Consider the following 25,584-nt stretch of genomic DNA (forward strand, 5'->3'; position numbering starts at 1 on the left):
GTGTGGCTATAACAATTGCAATTTTCAAAAAAGTCTATATTCAAACTTTCTTTTAGAAACCAAAAAACTAGGAGATTACACCGTATTTAATTTTCAGGTTGCCACATTGTATAAACCCTAATCGTATCCTAACAATATAAATACAACTTACAAGGTACATTATTGTCTTTACAATGATTTTTATCGATGTATCATATTTGAACTATCTACAGACTCGCATTGAAGGGTTTTATCTTAGTGATTTTATTGCTTATTCCTAGTACAGTCATACACACCGACGTCACTATGCCCCGACCGCACTGTGCTGGATTTTTAAAACTTTTTTTGTTGTATATATTTTTATATATTAAGAAAGTAAGTTACTATATTTTTATTATAAATCGAAAATGTATTTTTGGCGAATAATTAGTTATTTCAACCTAAAATGTTTAGTGTTGTGTTATAGTCTTATACAGCCGGACAACATGGTATCGGATGTTTTCCGAAGGATATTTTTCATATTTTTGTGGTAATTACAGTGTGCTTGCTTATTTACATTGTACGACTATCTATTTATAGATCGATGGTCATCCGCGGTACCGGAGGATGGCACGGATGTCCATCCGGCTAACCTTGCGCGTGTAGTTATTTCCGGTATAGTGTTGTGTTATAACTTTTTATAACATACGCACTCGGGCAACGCGGTATTGAGTGTCTTACAAAGGGTATTCGTCATATGATTTTTGTGGTAATCACAGCGCGCACACGCTTAGTGTTACCATATTGTACGACTATCTGTCATCTATCGACATCCGTGCCGGAGGATGGCACAACGTCCCGGCCGTTAGACGGTACTGCGCACGTCAATGTAATTATTGTTATAATTATCATAATGACGATTGTAACGGCAGCGCGTGTACACCGCCATCATATACACGGGATCTGGTGGCAAAAAAAAAATAATAAAAATCGAAGGTAAAACCGGGCGAGTATTAGCGCGAGCCGTCGTCGGAAGGCGAAGAAATGGAAAGGCAAACACACTGACGACGGCGCTGCGTGCGATGACTGCGGTGGTGGCGGTGGTGGTGAGGTCGTTAAAAGAGAGTAGTGTAGTCAATTAATCGCGGCCGACAAGAAATTCAGTCCATTCGCGAGTGTTGGTCCGACACGAGGACCCACTTTCTTCTGAATAGCACACGGTGCTGCTGCTGCTGCCCGGTCGCCGCCACCGCTGGAATATAATATTTACATCAAACATAATAAGCTCGAGTACGAAAATCGCTCCAATCACCGTACGGTTAGGTTTCTTTTGTAATACGTTTACCGCGGTTTTCGGTTTTTTTTTTGTTTTTGATCCGTTCCGTATATTAAATGCGCGCACATTCGTGCAGGCAACCGTAGTGTGTTTTGTACTTATAATTTCTCCCTTTTTTTTCCTTTTTTTTTTGCGCACACGAAACGCGCCAATTTCAAAGTCGCGATAAACGCATCGACCATGTACCGAAGTAGTTACCACGTGTGCCTCTTGGCCGTCTTGGCGCTGGTCGTGCTGGATGCCACGGTACAGTCCACCATCGTCGTGACGAACACCAACTCGGAGAACTGCACCACATACGACGGAGTGAAAATCAAGAAACGTACCGGTAAATAAATCTGTTACATTTATACCTACTTATCAATGCCGTTTGAGTCTCTCAAATTAAAAAAAAAAAAAAAAAACTGAACTCGAAAATACACCGCGAAAAATAACAATAACTGTTTTCTAAATTTTGTGAATTATAATTATTTTATAGAAAAAAAAAATACGAATTACAATACTCATAGTATAGTATGATTGTTACAAGGAACAAAATATACTCTCAACAGTTTTATTCTCGCACTTATTATGCTTTAGTAAAAATCTAACGGCTTTACGGATAAGGAAATTAATAATAATCGTCTTAAACGTGCGCGGCAATTGGATGAAGAGTCGAAATAGAAACGTAAAGTGAAAACCGAACACTACGATTTATCTCTTTGATAACCGCCAATTTTTTTTTAATATTATCAGTGTTATTACTACTGTTATATATATATTTAGAGATTTTTTTTTATAATTCATAACACCGAGATGACACCGCGGTCGCGTCGTTGCCCCCCGTCCTATACGTATAACAGCCGTGAAAACGGTAATTTTTCATTTTTTTTTTTCCATCTTCTCTCCTAGTCGCCGTCTGTTGCTCTCGGTTAGATTTGATGACGGCGGGGAATAGCTGGTTTGACGTGATTTCGCAATAACCGCGGCAAAACGGTTTTCAGCGCAACGTTACCACTGTCGAACGAAATCAAACCTACACTATATACAAATTAATGTTAAACACCGTTAACAAGCGAGACCCAACCCGGGTTCAACTACAGTACCTATAGGTATCTAATATATATATATATATATATTTTTTTTTACCTATAAAACAACAAATTACCGATCGAATCAAACGAACACGGTCTAATGTACCTATGTCGCATTTTTTAAGTCACGATTCGCAACAGTAAAGTACATAATGTAATGAATGAAAAATCATTTTAAATAATATGTAGTAATGTCGCAAACAATTGCTTCATGCGATATATTTAAAAAATATCCTATTGACTTAATTTTACCTGTACTTAGTAAAATTATTATTCCTAAAAAAAACGGACTTTCTGTGGTTTTAACAATGTGTTTTAATTTTGGATGACTAATGAACAAGTTATAAATAAAAATATAAATAACATAAATAATGATTGAAAGTTTCCAGTAGGTAATCCTAACTTAATTCACTAAACAAACGTCCACCGATGAATAATATTAGTTCAGACAATACTAGTTTAACTATAAAGGAAAGGAATTTAAGGTAATACGACTATTATCAGGGCCGTCTTAGGCTATGTAGGGGCCCTTGAGCACACAGAGTTTGGGGACCCTTTAAGAAACCCAAAAAAACCGTAAAGATAAAAGTAATTGAAACATACTAAATGAAACAAATGTTAATTTAAAGTAAACATGTGTTTAAAGTAGTGTATATGTTTTCTTGTATATTCTGTCAATGTTTATATGTGCTGTTGTTGTCATTTCGAAACCTGTCCTAAATTATCATTTACTGTTTTCTGATTTAAAGCTAATCTTCACTATAGGTAGTATGATTCTTTTCTCTAGACGGCGCACTTGAATCTTTTCGTCACTATCCTGAAATCCTTATTATCATTCACTTTAGAATTCAATCTCCTGCGAGATAGCTAGATTCTATGCATCACTATAATATGTTTCCTAGCATTTATGCATTTTTATTGACCCAACCGGTCAGAGAACGACGGCTCCTGCGGCAGAAGCCCTCCGACCTCCGTGCGATTCCACCTTTTGAATCGTGACTGTCGCAACCGACCACCGGCTTCTTTTTTTGAACCAGCGTTTTTCGTGTCACGGTCAAATCTATACACGCACTCACACACATTATATCATGTATATTAGATGAGGGTAAAGACAGTATATTAACCCACCACAGCGAATAAATCCTTGGCGGTCTGCGCGGTTAGGATATTATTTACTGTAGACGACAGGGGAACGCGCAAAAACGATTATACAAAAGCTGAGGGACGCCCAATATCTAAACCTATGGTACTTATTTATGGTAGCGTTGACCTAGACCCGACCCGGTCAGGACGACTCGACCGCCGCCTGTTCAATCCTCACGAGGGGAGAAAGAGAGACATAGAGAGAGGGGCAAGAAATATAAACCTCTCGGCTAAGTAGACTAATGGACCTTGACGCGGTCGTCACGTTTAAGGAGAAAACCGATAAACATTTGTCATCGCACCACAGTATGAATGGACAGCCGTTTGTTTTTTTTTAATGTTATTTCATGAATTACGCAGATACCCCAGCCGTCTGATCGCGAATACTATACTGTTTCTGAACTAGTTTAACGATTTTGTCAGCAGATAGAAAGTGAAATTAATAAGGCTGCGTCGGTGGCAGAGGCGAAGGTTATACGTGCTGTCAAATTGTATTAAGTTTAAAACAATGCCGACAGTTTGTTTGGTTAACGCTGGCCATATGTATTATACCCTCATTGGTCACCTATAATACCACACGATCGAACTACTTCAAATGACTGAAATCATAGAGTAACGGTACCGCACTGCACCGTAACAATAGGGAGGATAGGGGCTATAGCCCGTTGGCAAGGTTTTTTTTTGTTATTAAAAAGTAATAACCGATCAACGTTATCGGACTCGAAATTCAATGAACATGTTTCGCTAAAAGTTTTTTCGATTCTCTCTGGCCGGAGAGACAGAAAACGGTCCGGAGTCCCAATATTTTTCTTTTTTAATTTTATAATCTAGATAAACTAAAAAGCGTGTTCCTGTCCTATGATTTTTGATGTCCACGCTTTTGGTCCGAGGCGTTGGCGTTGGCGTGCCCCGTGGTGGGCGAGTTGGAAAAGGATACGCCTCCCCATTAGTGTGGCCGGAAGGTACATAAAACATAAATAAATAAAACAAAACAATGTCAAAACAACGATAATGGCACAATCGCCGACATCTGAACAGTTTTCGTGGTCCGTACGCGCACAACCATGTACTTACATTATTATTATTATAATTGTATGCTCCTAAATCGATGTTAAAGCAGTTAAACTGTCAATTAGTCATGATATTAGCCAACAATATAATAGGTATAGGTACGTTCTTATTTATTATTATCGTTCTTCGATTACTCAATTGCAATATAAAATGGAAGCGTGCAGAGGTTTAGGGCCAGGGATTAAGACATGACATTACACGCAAGCGATAAACTGTAAAATTATACATGGCGTACACTGTGTACACGGTACACAATATTATATTATTAAAATTCAAACATACCTAATACTATTATCTATATGTAACTAAAATATCTATACTACACATAGTAGTAGTATTTTTATAGTTTACTTTATTCCTATTGAATATGGTATCGTAGTACCATAAACTAATGTCTACGGGATACTTAGGCTCTCTCAGTAAAATATACATTATTGCGAAAATCATTCGCAGACAGATAATCTATTATAACTAATATAATTTGTTAACTAGCGTTATGTTTTGTACTCGTATATTATTATTATGTTTTACTATAAGAAATGTATAAATCTTAATCGTTTGTATTTAATTAACTTAATCCATTTATATCAACACTATAAATTCTCGTTGAAGTACCTCCACTGGCAGACTACTTCACTCGGTCTTGTCATGTTTAATAATATCAGATCCATTATACTTGTTGTTCAAATAAGTAAAACGATTGTATAAATAAATAAATATATTTAAAAAAATAAATGTGTGAAATAGAATACGCGCTTAAAATAGTACAAACGGTTTTTTTTTTGATAACCGTTTACTATTGACACAATGTGTGTCCCCATAAAAAAAACTATACATACTATTATGTCCTATGTACGCGTGTTGTAATCATAGTGTACGGTTGGTACTCTCACTATCGAATTCCAGCAAAAATAGCCAATTTCTCATATACCACACACCTGGAAAATAGTAACATTATGCTGTAAACATACAATAAGTGCCTGAGCGAGTATGACGACTTAATATACATTAGGTGTTTGCAAAACTACGGTAACGGTTTGTTTTTTAATCAAATGTTAAAGAACCGATAAAATGTTACAACAACGGCAAAGGCAGATTTTGGTAACCGAAGTATGTCTTTAATATCCTAAGGTTCAGCCGAAGTTATGCCCAAGTCGTGTCAAGTAACGTCTCGACGAAAAAACAGCCACTGTACGCTTATTATTACAATAATAACAGTTATGTATGCATTTAACGATTATGATGATGATGTTGTATATACAGTACAGCCACGGTCCTGTTTTATATTATAATAATCAATAAAAAAATAATATTACACATGGACAATGCAGCGAAATTACTTGTATATGATATGTCGAAATATAACGATTATTGATTGCGCCATAGAGCATTGACAGTTGTTGATTGGAAAAATTGGAGATCGTGCGTCCGAAGATTGAATATTGTATTTTATTCCATTAATTCGCATTGCAATTATATTGAGAACTGAATATATTTATAATAACAGTCGCCTTATGTTAAACATTTTCAAAAAGGTAATAAATAAATAATGAAAACTTGGTCACTGTGATAATTGTTGTTTTGGGCTTGGCGTAATTGTCTTACCATGCATGGAAGACCCGGCCACTTTTCCTTTCCGTCCGTAATATTACATTAATCATTTTGTATTTTTGGCTACAGTTTTCGTTGGCCGACTTGTGTTTATATATATATATATACTACATGGTTACTACGGTAACTCCTTACAGAAGACCAACGGGAAACGGATTTATATAGAAACATGCACTTTCATTTTTTTTTTCTGTTTCATTCCCGCCGTCAATACTTATTAAGAAATATGATTGTATGCGCCCAAAGAAAAATAATAAACGGTCGATAGTTTAACGAGACGAAGATGACCGCTGTCGGTTTTGCGGTGCTGTCGAATATAGCATGTTACCATATATGCGTGAATATCAGAAATGCGCGTGACCACTGATGAAAAAAAAACATAGCTACATGATATATAATTGTTATTCGCTTAAGCTCGACTTAAACCCAATTAATGATCTCAACAGTAGCAACGCATGGCGGCATGGGTCATAGGTCCCGGCTGCGTCCGTGGATACATTTGGAGCAAGGATTTTTCTATTCTTTATTGTTATATAAATTACACGCGTGATGTCGTCGGACAGAAAACAATTCACGCCGTAAATAATGTACCTTGTTTCTCGGTCTTGAGTATGCCTTGTGCGGATAATGTACATACCGCTGTTAATAATTATTGGCGTTTACCACTCGCCTAGCATTATAATATTAAGAACAGAACAATGATTGCACATAATATAATAGATAACCGAATGGTAACGATTACACGGCAGGCGCTAGATTTTAACGTATACAGTATTCTATAGGTGTAAACATTTTTTTAACCATTGCAACGTCGTCATTAAAATGACAATTATAGCTGCCGTTGAGAGACTTAAACGAACGACAGCGTTCCTAAACGTCATCATCGTCAGTTCGTATACGATGCACATCGGCTTGACGTCAGTCGTTTGCCGGCTGCTAAAGATCATTTGATCAAGATGTGACCCACAATCTACCAGATACCTCGAGACTCAACCTCTTCTGAAACTACAAAGTTCGGCCGGCCACTAGTTTTTGTCGTTACAAACTATAAATAATCATGTCATACAGTTTAAACAGCAACCAATAACGGCCGGATCGAAGTGTCGTGGTAGTTGGTACATATGATAATACGCTACACATCCGCTCCGAGTGAGAATTTAAGCGTGTGTTGCGGTGATAATCAGTCTGCCGGGAAACGAATCGATTGTGACCGCCAAACGACGGCCGCGCGTCAATACGATTTAATGCACTTGTGTCTTTAACTGTCGCCTCCTAAACGATTGGCCACGGATCCGCGGTGTCAACGTCGAGTTATTTGCTAATCATTGGCTAGTGCTTAGTGTGTACATATTAAACCGGCGGCAGTGGAAAAATGCACGGCAAATTTAACGCGCGTTTAAGACGGCCACGCGCATGTTTAAATATCGCTGTCGTCAAAATGTACCTACTTATCGCTCGTGTTCGATGCAAAACCTATCACCAGAGTGCAAAGCGTCACTGCCATAACGTTAACCGAACGAATGCGTTTCGGCACATATCCACGTCTTATTACGTTGTGCCCAAAGACGTCGAGCAACTGCTGTCGGTAGGATCCACTATTACGGTCGTGTCCGGATTAATCATTATACTTGTCAACGGGCGCCGACGGGAATTACAGTTTCCTTCGGACGTCCAACCGGTACCCACAACCTGTTCCGTTCTAACACGCCGTAAAGATCTGTTTCTAGTAACTGTTTCCAGTTTACAGTTATTATAACACAAGTCAAGTTTATCGACAACAGCAATAATATACTCGTTGACTTTTTAGCCTGTTAGCGAGACCTTGACAAAAATCAAATTCTGTTTCGAAAAACTCTAACAGCTAAATATACATTTTGTGATATTTTTCAATGCTCGCATATCTTGCATCATCGACGGGCAGTCGAGTCCATTTCATCCACGATGACATGATCGTTGACTACGCTACAATATAATATTTAGTGTACTTTAGGGTACTAAAGAAATATTATAAGTCTACCTGATCCGTATCGCTAAAAGATTATTATTGCACTGTTGTGTGATGAGCGCAGAGCATTGTTGAAACCACCGAAGAAAGCGTTCTCTAAAAACAGATCAATCGGTTGTAACGTAAAACGTTGCGGTTTTGTTGCACAGGAATGTAACGTAATATAAAAAAAAACGCATTATTAGATAACTTTGGTAATGTTGTATTCTTCAAATTTAAATTATTTTTAGCAGACGGTTCCGTCAACGCGTTCTGTCGCGTCACGTTTGCATTGAATTGCCATGTACGCGCATCATTTTCGATACGTTACTATAATATTAGTTTTCACCTGGTGCATAATAAAAAAAATGGACGATAGACAAACATGAAAAACCAGACGCATTGTGATGACTGTGATAATGGTGTTAAACGATCGCATAAATATAGTAATGTAACAATAATAACTATTGATATTATTATGCAATGTATAAGACTAAGTAACGATAAAAACGACTATTGGTTTTTTCGTCGTTTACAATAAAACGTTATGGATCCGCATGGCTTCACTAAATTTGCTCTCTTACGTTTTTAATCATGACCGTTGAACAATATTCATGTTTAACGTGCACAGCGTTAATTATCAACCCACCGCGTTCAATGGACGGCGCGTGTAGCCTTATAAAAAAAAAAAAGAATGCTCTCTGATCGACGAGTGACGTCATCGGCGATAGATCGGCGTTTCGATGAAGATTTAGCATGTGGCCTAAGAGAACGATGGTGGAAATGACGGTCAAACGAGAAACGTGAGGCTGACGTTTGTGTAACGAGCACTTGATGAAAACTAGGAAGTGTCATGTAGACGGTGTTCGGCAGCTGACGAACGAAAAAAAAACATGTAATAATACAACAATTACAACCGTTTACCGAACGTTCGAGTTGGTTTTCACTTGTTGTGTGTGTTATTTGTATTTTATGTTGTTTAAATCGGCATCCAGACACGAGCACGTACAATAAATAGGTACTAGCGATGATTTTTTTTTTTTATGCCGCGAAGTCAACGGGCTGTGACACGACGACGAAGGTGCCGAAATATGTGTACGCCTTGGCATAATAATGTTGATGATAACCACAGTGTGGTGGATGACGGCTTGCGATTAGTTGTCAAAAGACCGAGCACATTATTTCGTTTATTATCTAGATTGACGTAAAGCCGGTGAGCTCGTTAAGCGAAACATTCGCGGCGTCAAAAGACAAACGTTAGCGCCTCGAGAACGACCTATAACAGTGGAATTGACAATATGCAAAACAGGAACATAGATCTTACACTCGAAATACACAGTGTTCCTTGTTTGGTCATTGGCGTATGTCCTGCGATTCAGATGATATTGCGATGCTACCAAGTACCATATGATTATAAAATAAATTATTAATGTAGATGTCAATACGGGCATGTCCAAACCATTATCTGATATCATCTTTGACATCACACCCAAAACGAAAATCATGCTGTGCGAAATCTGAAAATGGATAAAACCCCACTTCTGTTACCTCAACATCCGCGAAAAGAACCTTACACTATGTATTTTCGTTTTAAAATGTAAAACAGTACCATACCAATCATTGGAGCACAAGGGCCCGCCTAGTCAAAGGGCTCATCACGCAGTGGTCCGAAACGCATATTTTTAGGTGGACAAATCTTAATTAAAAAAAAATCACAACTGTCGTGTAGTATCTAAATATTTGTTTAAAAAAAAACTTTTTTGTATTGTATTTGTATTCACATTGTAAAATCTGAAATCATCCGTCCAATACATACTATTTACACCACGCAGTTCATAAAAATATAAATTAAATAACTGTGTTTAAAATACGGTGAGTGTATACTGATGTAATATTCAAGCGGAATTCCGTGTGTCCACATATGACGGGAACTTGAGCGCACAAGTAAATAGGTACAATAAGTTATGGCTACTGTACAAACGAGCATGTGACATGTGCGGGCTATTGCTTTCAAATAAAATACAATTATAAGTAGAAGTATTGGCAATGATTATTATCTATACTATTTATTATGCACAAATAAACAAGTGTACAAGGTAACAAGTGGAAATCTCCTGAATACGTCAACTACGAACATCCGGAATAGCTTTTTAATAATCATATAGAACGTTCACGCTTTCTTACGGACACAAGTATACGTGACTATATACGTATTATGCGTAAATGTATATCATTTCGTCCAGTGTTTAATGCAGTTATCATTTCCATCACGTACGCGATGTGCTCTATGATATCGTAGCCACATTATATTATATTAAATTAGCATCTGCTAGGCTACAACGATATGACATTATAAAGATTCGCCACGAACGACCGCGTATATTAAAAATAACTTATTCCGGTCAAACCCGTCATTAGTTTTCACCGCGCTGACCGGTCCTCCGGTGTGTGTACACAGTATTTGGTGAAAATTGAAAAATAATAATAATTACTAAATAATTAATGAAGAACGTCTTATTGCTGTCCGCCCTAATTGAACTCGTGCATATATATGTTACGTTTATAAACGTTGGAAAGCATCATTTGCGTAATATAGGCTCGACAAAGTTTCACTTTACTTTGATGCAAATCCGCAGCATTTCCATCGGGTACAAGACATTATGATGAATATATTTCAAGCGTGGACCTGTTTGATGTGATCGCGACGTTTAAGGCTCGGCGCGGCGTCTTTTACACTTGTATTAAAGTGGTCTCGTTAGGCTTGTCCGTGTTTTACGACGAAAACAGATATAAAGATCCTTTGACCGTATATTGTGTGTGTGTGTGTGTGTGTATGACACTACGCACCAATTGAAAATACGATTGTGTAAATGTTATCGATTTTCGAGGCAATAAAGCGACCGAGATGGCTCGTGAAAGTATCGCGCTGCACCACAAATAATGATAATATCATTAGCCAGTATTGCAATCTGCATAGATAAATAGGCGTTCCGGTTTTTTGGGCGGTCAATTTGATTATGATTAGTTGTCGTCGTTATTGTTGTCTTTGCGCGACACGATTCCGTCGGCCGGTCGAAACGATTTATATGCGAGGGCCGAGGCAGAGAAATTCTGATGTGCTCTGGCGCCAGTGAAACTAATGGTGCGTCCGGCAGGACTCTGCCCGGCGACAACACACAAAAGCGGCGCGTGGTCAGGTTTGTTTGGCAGAAGTGTGAAATTTGGCGGACGATCAAAACTTGTCGACCGTTTTAAATATCAAACGGCGTTCGACTTACGCACTTGGTGAAGTGCACGTCTTGTCACGACTGACTTCGAGGTATTGCTGCAATACGTCATTAGTGGTTATTAGTTGGCGATTAGCAATAATAACAACAACAACTGCACTACTGTTACTAATCATACGCTATCGTTTTCGAAACATTCGCCGTCCAATCATAGAGTGTATCCGTCTCTAACGCGGTAATCGATGAACAACACACACACGTGCGCGCCAACAGCAGCGTGATATCTCCTGAAACAGTTTAGACAAGTCAAACGACCGCGAAACTGGTTTGGTCCGTCGCGGTTGTTAAGATGAAAAAAAATATAATAATAATAATCTTAACCCAACGGTGGCCCGCCTACCAACTGCCGCGCCGACTGGTTTAACGGTAGAAATTTGCCGTTCATTTACGCGACATGGCGTAACGTCGCATTATTATTTTAATTGAATCGAAGTTCAAAATCAAAGTTCAACGACTGATTACGCCTCTGAGTCCGGTCTGCCCGGTGAAATCCGACATTCGACAAGTCCACATGACACGTGACTGCTATAACGTTAACAGAGACAACATATTATTTTATAAGTGCAACGCGTTACACGGATGACAGCTAATCTGTTATCGATCCCCGGGCTGTTTTGACGTAGCGTCGGACCGCAATAAGGTAATTAACACATCTTATTTATGAACCGCGATCCGAGCAGCATCTTTGGCGGCCGATTATTATTATGTCGAGTATCAACAGGTAATTCGCGACCATTTCACCGCGTCCCGTTACGTGAAAGACACACGGCCGAGGACCGCAAAAACCTGTACCGAAATACGAGAAAGTCTCCAATATAATCTACATCCGGTCTTGCGGTGCTAAACCACCGATGTAGATGGGAGCAAGTGAATAACAATTAAAACCGATCCGTCGATAACAAACGAGACTCTGTGACAAGACGACCGATCGTAACATTTGTATTAGTAAGTAGACTCGCACCAAGAAAAATTTAGTTTCCTCTTTCGGGATAGAATTCGAGAAACATAAATTAAAAACCACTATTACTAGCCGGTCGGTGTTGTTGATGTAAGTTTCAAAATGTTTGTAGTATTAGAAATCTTTTTCACTTGTTACTATTTTGTTGCTGTTTTGAACCATTTTTTCTGGTCAAAACTTTCTTTTTAATTTCCACGTAAGTTTTGCGTTTATAAGTAACATACAATGTAACTATACAGAATTAAAGCGTCTATAGCTTATCCAACGCAAGTATTAAAGGTCCTAATATTCTAAACCAGGTCAGGGGTTTCATACATTATGCATCCAATGCATAATGTGATTTGCGTATCGAACTTCGGCTCGTGATATTTTTAACTGTCCCCAAGCTCCATGCAACATAGAACACTAAGGATTTATATGCAATGGTCAATGTTGAATTGATTTATGATTCGCTGTACTTTAAAATCTGGAAACCGATAAACATACTGTATATTCGCACGGGCGAGCTTTAAGTTTGGCAATAGACCAAAAAACACCAATCGTTCAAGTCTTGCAATTTGTAAAGTTTAAAACACACTATTGGTTGAACCGCTGGATCTATAAGGACTACGCTTTTTTTGTTTAAAAACAAAAATAATATAACATATTATCTAGTTTTGGGTTTATGGGTCAATGGCGTTTGGATGGATGTTTTTTAGTCAGCGCGCGGTACACACAAAGCTATGCTAAATTATTATTCTATACTCACATCAGCTATAACTATACTATAACAATCTTAGACAAACACAGTGGAACAATAATTTACACATTATCCGATTGTAAGCCGAATTCGATAATTACACGGAAAATATTGATTCCGTCGTATCCGGCAAAGCCAACTTCGACAACGGGTGGTCGGTCTTGTTGGCCTAAGAAATTTGTTTTTGTAGTACTTACAATTAGTGGTATTCTTTCACGGCCCATTTACCAATATTATTACCGTGCCAGCACGCTGGAGAATTACTTATTATTTATACTACAACTGCAGCGGACGTCCGCATGGTGGTTAGAAAACGAAGGCAATGCCGTTTTCTTATAAAAACAAACTACACTTATACGCATTACATATAGAAAGGAATAGAAAAACACGTGCCTACTTGAAGTATACCCGTTCTGTATAATATGCAATTCGCTATTACGGTGCCAATTTACGGTCTTACGGCAAAACGGCCGGTAACAAATAAACAAACACATTTTGAGAGCTGTTATAATAACATCATGGAAACCGCCGTCGGCCGTTAATCACACAATTTCACTGCAGCGCGTGCCCGATTGTGTTTTTTTTTTTTTTGCCTTCTCGCTATTTACACATTTGTTATTTTTTCTAAACCGCGGTAGCTATCGTCTGCGGGACGACTCCACAGTCAACACACCGGTTGCCGTTCAAAAGATTTACCCGAACGTCCAAGGCGGTGTATTAAGAAAAAAATCACTATCTCTCCGCCGGTCGCAGGTCGCGCACTGAGTTTTTTAAAGCTAGATTTCCCTCGGAGTGTGTCCCGGATGGTCGTCGTTGTCGGAGTACCTACAATTATTATCTCGAATGATCTCTTGTCACGATCGACATCCAGTTCCAAAAGCGTTGTTATGTCAACAAAGTCACGTCACAAACGTAGCCGCTTCAATATCAGCCGTATAATTTATACAGCCGATTACAATGCCGAACGGCGTAGAAAACCGCCATGTTTAACCCGACGGATTTCGGTGCTTTCTTAGTAATATATTATGTACAAATAAAAATAATATACTCTATTCCATATGCACGCAATTGAACTCCACGAATTTCTCTTTTTTTTCTTCTTTACTTTAATCCAGCCCCGTTGTTTAGAAAAGTAAAAAAATACGGCTCACGACTAATAGCTGATAATGATTTACTTACACAGTAAACGCAAATCGGAGTCGAGCACACGGTTTTTCCAGAACGGAATAATTATGTGTTAGATTTCACCGTCTTACATAAATTACCTTTCCGGAAAGTCGGCCAAATGTCTTTTAATGATACATTACATAGCGAGTACCTATACGCGTTAATATATTATTATTATTATGTTTAACGTTCAAATCGAATACCGCTGTACTGTACACACAAGCCACCGGGGCGAGAGTGATGCTGTCAGGTCATGTATACATTTCTTTGGCCTCTGTTTGCGCCATCAACAAACCTGCGTTGCACCATATGACTTACACATTTTTTACGTTCTCTCGTGTTGAACTCGTTAATTGTTTGACTTACAGCGGTTCGCACGCGGCAATTTGACTTTTCATTTTCGTCGGTTTGTTTCATTTTCACTCGCAGTTTTTAAAAAATAACCTTCACGATGGGCGACCGTTCCCTCCGACTGGACCGCTGTACGACTCAGTATATGGCTAAGGCGAACGACGCGTTTACGGTAAACGTCATCGGAACTGGCAGATGCGCATGACCAACAGGATAGTTAAGAACAAAATCGACACAATCAAATCCAGATGCTTCTTGGAGCCTTAGTCCGCCATGAAGACAAATCGGAAAGTCTAGCGCGGCCATTAATCAATCGAAGAACAACAATGAAATCGCAAAAGAAAACGAGCGGTTGGCGATGAGAAGAAAAAATGTCAAATAAAATGTTCTTTCTTAACGAAAACCCCATGTGGTTTTGTATAATGGTAATAATATTATGTAGTAGGTAATTAATTGTAAACTATGTATAATATTCACTCTCTTGATAATTATCGAAAATCGCTCCCAAACATTCAATTAGTCTAGTAAAAAATAGCATCGCTGCTCCGCATCGAAGCTAAAAATATATAATTACCTCATTTCAATAACACGAAATTATTACAACGGTTTTAGATTAACAGCTTATCGATCTGCGTTAATACTGTGTTTTTTTCCTATCTGTAACAAATCAATTTGCATGAACCGTGTTATACAATTGATATCATACACGCCTAGTTATAGTTTGAAATCGGAGCAAAACACCGAACAAGTGGATAACAATCTATGTAAACGAAGAATGAATTTATCCAAAGTATTGAAATATATATATTTTTTTTTATTGTGATTATAATAATGTTATAATGTTATTTGTTACACATTTTTTACACTAGGTACAACATCTTTATTGAACATAATATTAATGACATTATAATTATGTTGTGTCTCCTGTTTGAACACTTTAAACGTTTGACAAATTTGCCCTTTAAAAAAATGCTTTCGGTCAGGTCAGAAGCGATTATGAAATACAATTAAAAGTTCACCATATTATCCGTACAAGAATCTCTACAATGAATGTAGGAAAAGGGCAGATGTTATTAACTCCGCGCGTCTTTACCAATCGGTTGGATAGTTCAAATGTATTGGTGCTTGTGCGCAAACCTGCAAAATCATTCTCTGAAATCGAAAAGCACCGGTAAAACGTTCATTATGACTTTGTCCTATTGATGTTGAGCGTTTCGGATCGATGACTGATCCGCAACCGCACGTTTTAGCATAACAACAGCAACCTAGACTTTCGGTTGCGACCCAAATTTGATCTTTGATTCTTTTTTTTTTGTTATAATGAACTACATACATATGTGATTTAACTTCTTATTACACTTTCGGTTTTTTTTTTTTACATAACACTGAACCGTAATACAATAGCAATACGATAATGGTATAATAATATAATACAAACTATGGTTTCGATTGTTAGTATGTGCGTGAAGGAAAAGGTTAAGACGATTACGGCACAGGGTGTCGAAAACGACGGGGAATCCTGTTTCCGGGTGGCTAGGTGTCAGCGTGTACACTATACAATTATATTATTATTATTATTATTGTTATGTACTATAATATAAAACTGAAAACGTCGTCAGTTACACAACCTGTCAAATACAAATAAGAACGGCTGAATGTGCTCTTGTGTGTACTTTTTCGGAAGTTCTCAATTATTATAAACGTTTCGGTCACACAATAATTGTTATCATCATTGCTCAGTCTTTAAAGTAAATAGTTTTCTGAGAAACGACAAGTACGCGTTAAGGGGAAACCTTAGATTGTCGTTTTTACCTTTTAAAAGAAATTCAACACGAGATGTCACATAATGAATATAAAGGTAAATGCTGATTGTTGAGCACCATCGTTAATTGTATTTTTATGTGACGACATTAACCATTATTGTTGCATTACAAATACTTGCATTAAACCGCAATCATGCTAATTTTTTTTCAATCCAATAGCACTTTTACAACCCAAGTCTAGAATAATACAGTCGACGCTTTCAACGTGCGCAGGTCGATATGTTGCAAGCCGGCTTAACCTTCTCACATTCGGATAAACAGACTAGAAACATTTGATCACTAATGTTTAGATATTATATTAAGTAATATTGTGATGAATAATTGAATAATTCCTAACACATGTATCAATTATCAGAAATGTTGATTGTTATGACTATCTAATTTATCCCAATCGTTGATGAATAAGTTTAAATTCCTCTATGCAAATTAATTACATTTTTATCATCAGAAATACTTATGTCAATTAAAACTTAAGAGTATTATAATTAATATACAAACATTAACATATTATCATTGAAACCTAGAATGGAAAACCTATTATTTATTTAACAGTTGAACTATATTATACCTATAATTATTATTAATGTCAAATATTTAAATCGATAATAAAGTTTATTATGAAGAGATCATTTTTTTAACTGGCTCCAAAAACCAAATTAGTAATTACTAAGACCTTAAACAAAGATCAGACCAATTAATTTCAGGCCGCGGGTAGTACCTAAATGAAAGCCAAATTCTAGCACCTCCTAAAAATAAACTGGTCCGCAGTACTATCTGAAATTATGTTTTAAATTTATTTATTAGAGTACAAAATATTTCCAAAATCCTGTGGCATGACCATTGTTACAGAGAACATACCGATGATAGTTTTTATGCATTTTCTATTTAGGAAAAATGTCTTATTATAGTGTTTACAGCGTTCGAAATCAAATTGTCACGCCACCGTGAGCACGTGTAAAAAACCAAAGCAGTCACGTTTGAGTCGAAAGTGAGCAGTTGAAGATCTGGATCTTGTAAATACATACAACTTTTTCTCATCGTATTTATGAAATGATAATATTTTATTTATACATTTTTGAACACAATTATTCTTCAACTTCAGTGTTTAATGTACATCAGTTAGTACGTGTGTATGCATTACTTTCATTAACAACCATATTGGTTTATAAATTTGTTACATTTGCAAGTACAAATTATTCATAAGGTACACTTTTGTCTAAAAATTAAATGTATTAAAACTCGTCTACTCATCTATTGGTTAATTATTTATAACTTCCATCTGGCAATGATTATCTCTCCCATACTATTACCGATTACGTATTGTTATAGTTTTTATTTGATTTTAAATCACATCACTTTCGAATTCAAATCCGGATAGATTGACCAACGACGTAATGTTTTTATTGTTTACACTGCTGTTAAATTGTCGTAAACGGCTACTGTAAAATGTTAATAATATTCCGAATAAAAAAATAATATATGACTATTTGCTGGTGTGTAACATTATAATTTGCACACTTTTTAGAATGTAAATTTAAAAAAAAAACTTAACCTGTTAATCTGCAAGACGTGTAACCACATAACAAAACATACTAAGAAACACAGATTACATTGTTTGCCAAACGGTAAAGGCGTAAAGCCTTGGCCAAAGTGACTAGAGCTGATAATGCTATTTAAGCATTTACACAAACGCAAATGTTAATATGTTATGCCTTAAATATAAAATTGTATATTTTATATATTACATTTTAATTGCTCACAATAGTCAATACATTGATTAAAATGTGCCGGGTCTTAAAAATTGTTCTTATAGTTCGCCACAATTGAAAAACGCGGATAGGTGAAATTAGAAAGTATGAATTTAGCGCTTAGTCTTAGTCGACATGCAGCTGTTAGAAAATAGTATTTATTTTATGGCTTAAATACACTGTACCATTGTACTACTAGACACTGTTAGTATTATTGCTGCTGTCCGGTATTTTATTTTTCAAACACAACACCGGCGTTTCGGAGTGTAGAACTATTAATTTTGATTTATAGAAACCACAAAATGATTAAGCGCAAAAGAAATTCGCTGAGAACAATACGGGTTTAACTGGCCTGGTAGCTAACTTATCCAGTCATCAGAGTTCCATAATTCCATGTACTCGGTTCGATTAATCTAATTGTATATTTTACAGCCTCCTCCAGACGAACTGATTCAGCGAATTCGCTGTGTGAAATCACCACTTTATTACCATTAATTATACCTTGGTTTGATATTAACACGGTCCGTTCCTTTTCAGGAAGCAGTTCGGATGACCAGGCGACTGCAGAATCGCATTGGACACCACAAGGAGGGTTCGAAGAAGATGCGGCAGCTTATGCACCGCCCGAAGACTTCTTTTCTGCCGCTCACGGACTAGTGCAGACTCATCCGGCCACGTTCAATGGATTCGGCAGTACGTACATGTTTGACACACAGCTATTGGTTAAAAGCCATTTTCTTGAGAAATCTAACGCACATTTTGGCATCTCAGGTATTTCCGAACCTTCGCACACGAACATACCGCCGTTGGGTTATTCGTCATTGGACTTCGATAGGAGAGGCCTGGAAGAGTTGCGAAAAAATCCTGAATTATCATCGCCGGAAGAATGCGCCAGAGCTTGCCGCGAAGGAGAGCCACCGAAGATATGTTATTACCATTTCACCGCCGAATTCTACAACGTACTCGGAGCGTAAGTACACATTTAGACCTAAGACCTATGCGGCGAACCTAACCTGGAGAAAATGCCTATTTCGTTCAAATTTATTTTACAGGGCCTTACATGAATTTTAATTTCTTATGAAAGCGATAACGTTGACCTATCATAACATATCTTTGCGGTTTTTTTCTATGCCTTAGTTAACTTAGGCTTAGTTGAAATCACAACCTAATTTTTTATTCTCTAAAGCCGTGATTATGATAATACACCACGGAACACAGTAAAAGTTTGTAAAAAAAACTTCTCGACGAAGGAGAAAATCGGTCCAATTAAAAATGTTTACTTCCGTTTTTAAACACTAAAATGAGAATCTTAAGGTGAAACTAACATCTTGAAATTATGCTCATCGCCTAGTTTACAGTTTCTTTCTTTGTTTTTTATAATAACTACATATATTGTGTAATCATTAATTTTCTATTTTTCACATAGGGCCTGTCAGGTTTGTACGCCGAACGCCACCAACACTCTGTGGAGCCACTGCCAGTGTATATTGGCGGATGGAGTCGAGAGAGGAATGTTGGCCATTAACCGTATGTTGCCCGGTCCAAGTATACAGGTATAACAAGACGGAGAAGTTTTTTTTCAGGTTTAAGAACGCGTATACTCATCATTCTGTTTTCTTTTTTTTTTTTTTATATAACAACAGGTGTGCGAGGGAGACAAAGTCGTCGTGGACATGTTGAATCACATGCACGGTCTGGAGTTGGTCATCCATTGGCACGGTATTCACCAGAAGGGCACTCAGTACTACGACGGGGTACCTTATGTCACACAATGTCCCGTCCACGAGGGCAACACTTTCAGATACCAATTCGACACCAACGCCGGCACGCATTTCTGGCACGCCCATTCCGGTAAGTCACCCGTCCTGCAATGGTGAATTAAAAAAAAAAAAAAGCGTGTACTTACAAAATGCTCGTATGCGTGTGTGCACGCGACCGTGTGTGTACCCGTGTATACAAATCCAACCGATATAATCCCACGTTGTACGACAAAAGTCCAGCCGGCCATTATTCACACACGTTAACCCAGTTGCCGGTCCGCGATAACGGTGGCCGGTGTCACGTTAAGTTATGCAATAGTACTTATAATGTATCAATGGCGGTGAAAGTCATTATGCCGTTGTAATAAGGCAGCTTTGTAGTCGATATTCTCAAATGAAAAATGGTGAGGACGCGCACCATGTATGTCTCAAAAGTTGTACGGAAAACGGGTTTAAGCATATAGTATCTAATATCTACGGAAACGTGATCCGAGAATCTTCCACACAAACTCCAGATCATATCGGCTGCTTTGAAATGCCGTCCACTAGAGCTTTTTTCATCGTTGTTCAGATAGTTTATTTTGATTTTTAATCGCCAACTGCAAAACACGCTACCGTTAATTAAGCATAAAAACCCGAGTAAACGGTAAGAAGTGAAAACATAGTGAGCAGGGGTCGAATGAAACTGTTACTTTTATTAATAAAAGTAAAAGTTTAACTTTTACTTATCCATGCTGATGTATAAAAGTTTTTTTTTTACGTTTACTTTTTTCGATAAAAGTTATTTCAAAACTATTATTTTTATAACTTTTATTTTCTAACTGGATTTATAAAAGTTTTTATTTAACAGTTATTATAAGCCATTTACATGATTAAGTTTAATGAAAAAAGTATTATGCTTTTACGTTTTTATTAATAGGAAATATAACATACAACTTAATAATAATTTTACTATACTATAAAAATTTCAATTTTTATATTAATAATCTTACTAACAAACAAATTTAAGTTAAATTTACTAACAAAAAAAATTAATTAAATTTAACTAACAAAATATTTTCAAGGGTTTCATTGGCTAGGTTGTATCTATGATCATTTAAAACATATTTTAAAGATGAAAATGCCCTTTCTACAGATACTTGAAATGCAGGGGAATTATGTAAAATCAAAGCTAATTTATACAACGTTTGGTATTCAAATTTTTTTTTTCCCCAGTAAGATAGTAAGAAAGTAAGATAGAGCTTAATAGTTTTTTTAGTGCTGAGAAGTCAAATAATAACGATCTTGCATTATAATTGAATTTCTTTTTACATATAACTTTTATTTTAGAGGGAAAAAGTAAAAGTTTAACTTAAACTTTTTTTAAGCTAGAACTTGTATATAACAGTTTAAAAAAAACTGTTTCGATTAAACTTTTATAAATAAAAGTTTTTTTCAAACAGTTATAGTTGAACTCATTTGTTAAAAAAAATAACTATTTTAATCCCTGATAGTGAGGATTATGGAATCCACACCAGAAGTCTACATTGCATTGACTTGTGTAGTATTATACTTAAATTTCCAACATTTTAAACTGTTGACAAACGGTAGAACACTGTGTATTTTAGGACTGTGTTCAGTAAAATCACCGTAGCCTATTACTAAATATGCACTACATTGTGATTCAAACTAAACTCAGTATATCTATTGTGTACACAAGGCCTATTGTTATGCTTGGTGACAAGCAGATCGATAAATTATTGTAACACGGTGCATACATAAACCACAAACGTCGTCGATTATTAACAGCTTGTCATATCTTATAGATATGGGCTTCATTGAATTTCGACAATCTTGTTATCTTAGCAATAAGGACACGAAGTAACTATTATCGTTAACGGGCTCACTTTGAACATTTTGCTTTTTGCCCGCGGCTCGGTTGACTGCCGTTTTTATTTCTCTGTCAACCGTCCATTTCACACTACAACGTTAAGACCATTGCATTGCGAGCTTCGGCGAACCGAATCAATTAGACACGAATTTCCGTCTAAAAACGCGTACATTTTATACACTGGGGCTTATAGAATTTGTATTTTTGGTCAGGTCTGCAAAAGATTGACGGCATCTACGGTAGCATCGTGGTCCGTCAACCGCCTTCACAAGATCCCAACAGTCATCTGTACGATTACGATCTGACTACACACGTCATGCTGCTGTCCGACTGGTTGCACGAGGACGCCATGGAGAGATTCCCCGGCAGATTAGCCGCTAACACAGGTCAAGACCCGGAGTCGGTGTTGATCAACGGCAAAGGACAGTTTACCGTGAGTGTCCTGCATAACGTTTTTTTCGTCTTGTCACAATGTTAACTGCAATCTTCTTTTCGTACAGGACCGCAACACTGGATTCAGCACCAACACTCCCTTGGAGACGTTCACCATAACGCCCGGCAGGAGATACAGGTTCCGTATGATTAACTCGCTGGCATCCGTCTGCCCTGCCCAGCTCACCATTCAAGGACACCCGTTAGTGTTAATCGCCACCGACGGAGAGCCCGTCCAACCAGTAGTTGTCAACACCATCATTTCGTTTTCGGGTAAGAGCGAATCAAAATAATTCATAGCGAAGGCAATCGGTTTGAGTGTTTATAACAACAATAATGTCCGCTTCGCTTAGGTGAAAGATACGATTTCGTGATAAACGCCGAACAGCCCGTCGGTGCATACTGGATCCAATTCAGAGCTCTGGGAGAGTGCGGTATCAAACGCGTTCAACAGTTGGGCATACTCAGATACGCCCGAGGTCCGTACGTACCCAAGTCCAAACGACCCACTTACGACGTCGGTTTGCCACAGGGAGTGGTAAGTTGTCGCCGTCCGTCCTCGGATAGACATCTTTCTTGTAATATACATTAAAGTATGATTAATCGACTATTTAGGTGTTGAACCCATTGGACGCAGTGTGCGATCAACCCAGGACCGACGCCGTGTGCGTCAATCAACTCAAAAACGCTAAAGCAGTAGACAAGGGTCTTTTGCAAGAGAGGCCGGACGTAAAAATTTTCTTGCCGTTCAAGTTCTTGATCTACAGGCCAGAAGAGCTTTTCCAGCCCCACCAGTACAACAGATATTTAGGTAATATTCGATTTATTCGTACGACTCAATAGGTCGGTACATTTTTTTTAATTATCACTACTCAACAAAATGTTTGGGAACGGCCATTCTAAAATTATTCATAAATTTTGCTCAAAACTTAAACTTTGTGTTCCACAATACCCGCACCTACAGCAGCCGTCTCGAAAATATTGTGAATTAAAATCTTATCATATTTTTCTTGGCCACCCTCTGTTTCTCCCGCTTTAATTCTAAGTACTACTGCTTTATTGTGTAGTTATATTTGAGCTTCCTCTTACATATTCACTTTTTGACCTGTTTTCTCATATCAAAAATTAATTTTCATTTTCGCCACGCTCGACTGTTGATCAATAAAAGTAAGTTTTACCCTCATAAACTGTAACGGTACTGTGGATATTGTCCGTCGTAGATTTCGAGGGTAGCAAATAATGTTAACGTTTATTTGCAGTTGCTCCCGGCGGTGGTGACCACGTCATAAGTTTGGTCGACGAAATATCTTACACGTCACCTGCATCTCCCATGCTTTCCCAGATCGACGACATACCACCCGAGTTGTTCTGTAACGGAGACAATAAACCAGCCAACTGTGGCAGAAATTGCATGTGCGCGCACAAGGTCGACATCCCCATGCACGCCGTCGTAGAAGTCGTACTGGTCGACGAAGGTAAATAGTACTACTAATATTAAGTGTAATCAATGTTGTGACAGAGCCATAGTGCATGTACACTGCTCAAGCATGCTCATGCAGTTTAACTTGTCTGCACGAGTCCTGAAATATTTAGCACAATTTTAGCGATTTAATTACATTGATAACACACAAATACTTTAACTCTAAACAATTTTGTCCGCCAGTCCAACAACCGAATCTCAGCCATCCGTTCCACTTACACGGTTATTCGTTTAACGTGATCGGTATGGGACGGTCGCCCGACAAGAACGTCAAGAAAATCAACTTGAAACACGCGCTGGACTTGGACAGGAGAGGTCTCTTGGACAGACACTTCAACTTACCACCGTCAAAGGACACCATTGCAGTGCCCAACAACGGTTACGTGGTATTCAGGTTCAGAGCCGACAACCCAGGTGAGAGATACATTAAACCGCTCCACCCCACCCAATTTTCTCCACTTTACAATATATTTTATTGCCATTTCGTTTCTTTTGCAGGATACTGGCTGTTCCATTGTCACTTCTTGTTCCACATCGTCATCGGTATGAACTTGGTGTTGCACGTGGGCACGCACGCCGACCTACCGCCAGTGCCCGACAACTTCCCTCAGTGCGGAGACTTCTTACCTCCGGTCAGTCTGACCGGACATTGACCGCGTCCCATACTAATATTGTAAACGTCAGTCCGAATTAAGTGCTCATATTATATAAAAAAAAAATAAATGAATAACAAAAACAAACGACGCAATTGACAGGGAAAACCCGTCAAACGAAAAAAAACCTAAACGGCGTTTGTTAGTTTAGATTTTCTATATTTATTTTATTTGAAATTATATATTATATAAAATATATAATATATAATTGTGTGCGTGTAATTAATACAATTATTAGATTACGATACATTTTTTATACCCTAGAATAATGTGTTATGCCATAACAATATGTATGTTATTTAAATGTGTTAATAATTTAGTCACTTGTTCAATTGTTTTACTTTATTAATTATTATTATTACTATTAATCACTTTGTCTAAGTCATAAAACTCTGTCAAACAGAAATTTAATTTAAAGCAAATATCGAATTCGTCAGTCCCTCCTTGGTCTTGCCTCCGTTTTTTTAAATGATAATAATAAATAATATACCTATATTGTTTCTAAGTTCACCAAAGCTTGCCAATACCATAACTTAAGACAATGTGTTTATTTATAGTTTAATATTTGTGCTTATTACCTTTTATTATTATTATTTTAATGTCTAATACGTCGTGTACATAATGTTCTATAATAATTATTAGTCTCTAGTTAATTATTAATATTATATTATTATTTTTATTATTATTATCATCATCATTGTATAAATTAGAATAAACGTTTTGTTTTATTGTAAAAAAAATAATAACCCAACTAAATGAGCCATACATTCGTCGAATTGTATTAAGAAGTCGATAAGAATTTTATTATTTTTGTCGATCGAGTGTTTCGGTCTCGTGTTTTAAGTCCATTAAATTTCAAGAAAATCTTTAACTGTTACCCGTGTAGTGTTTACACATGCTTTTAATTCACACACTGTTATCTTATTTTTTTACAAACTATTTGTATCTAAAATAATCAAAATAGAAATACAATATTTTCAAAGTACAAAAAAAACCGTCTACATGCAATCGTTATTAGTAATATTATGAAATGTTAAATATGTCATGACTTAACTAGCAGGTAAGCAGTTTTAAACCTCACTTGCAAAACAGTGTTTTATCTGGAAAAAAATCATTTTTATAATTTGTAAAATTATTAGT

General features: G+C 37.2%; 1 protein-coding gene across 1 annotated transcript; it reads left to right on the forward strand.

Moving 5' to 3' along the window:
• The first annotated feature begins 1,097 nt into the window (after positions 1-1,097).
• LOC126838489 (uncharacterized) lies at positions 1,098-25,390 on the forward strand. Its single transcript, XM_050572979.1, has 12 exons — positions 1,098-1,622; positions 18,787-18,942; positions 19,021-19,219; positions 19,676-19,802; positions 19,893-20,100; positions 22,092-22,312; positions 22,380-22,584; positions 22,665-22,849; positions 22,927-23,122; positions 23,571-23,786; positions 23,975-24,205; positions 24,290-25,390. Exons 1-12 carry the CDS (start codon positions 1,475-1,477, stop codon positions 24,442-24,444), a joined length of 2,247 nt encoding a protein of 748 aa, XP_050428936.1. The 5' UTR covers positions 1,098-1,474; the 3' UTR covers positions 24,445-25,390.
• Positions 25,391-25,584: the final 194 nt, after the last annotated feature.

Source organism: Adelges cooleyi, unplaced genomic scaffold, assembly GCF_023614345.1.
Source record: "Adelges cooleyi isolate 19-005CV unplaced genomic scaffold, UGA_ACOO_1.1 ACOO_flye_CR_arks_rails_tigmint_CR_PRNA_108, whole genome shotgun sequence".
Lineage (NCBI taxonomy): Eukaryota > Metazoa > Arthropoda > Insecta > Hemiptera > Adelgidae > Adelges > Adelges cooleyi.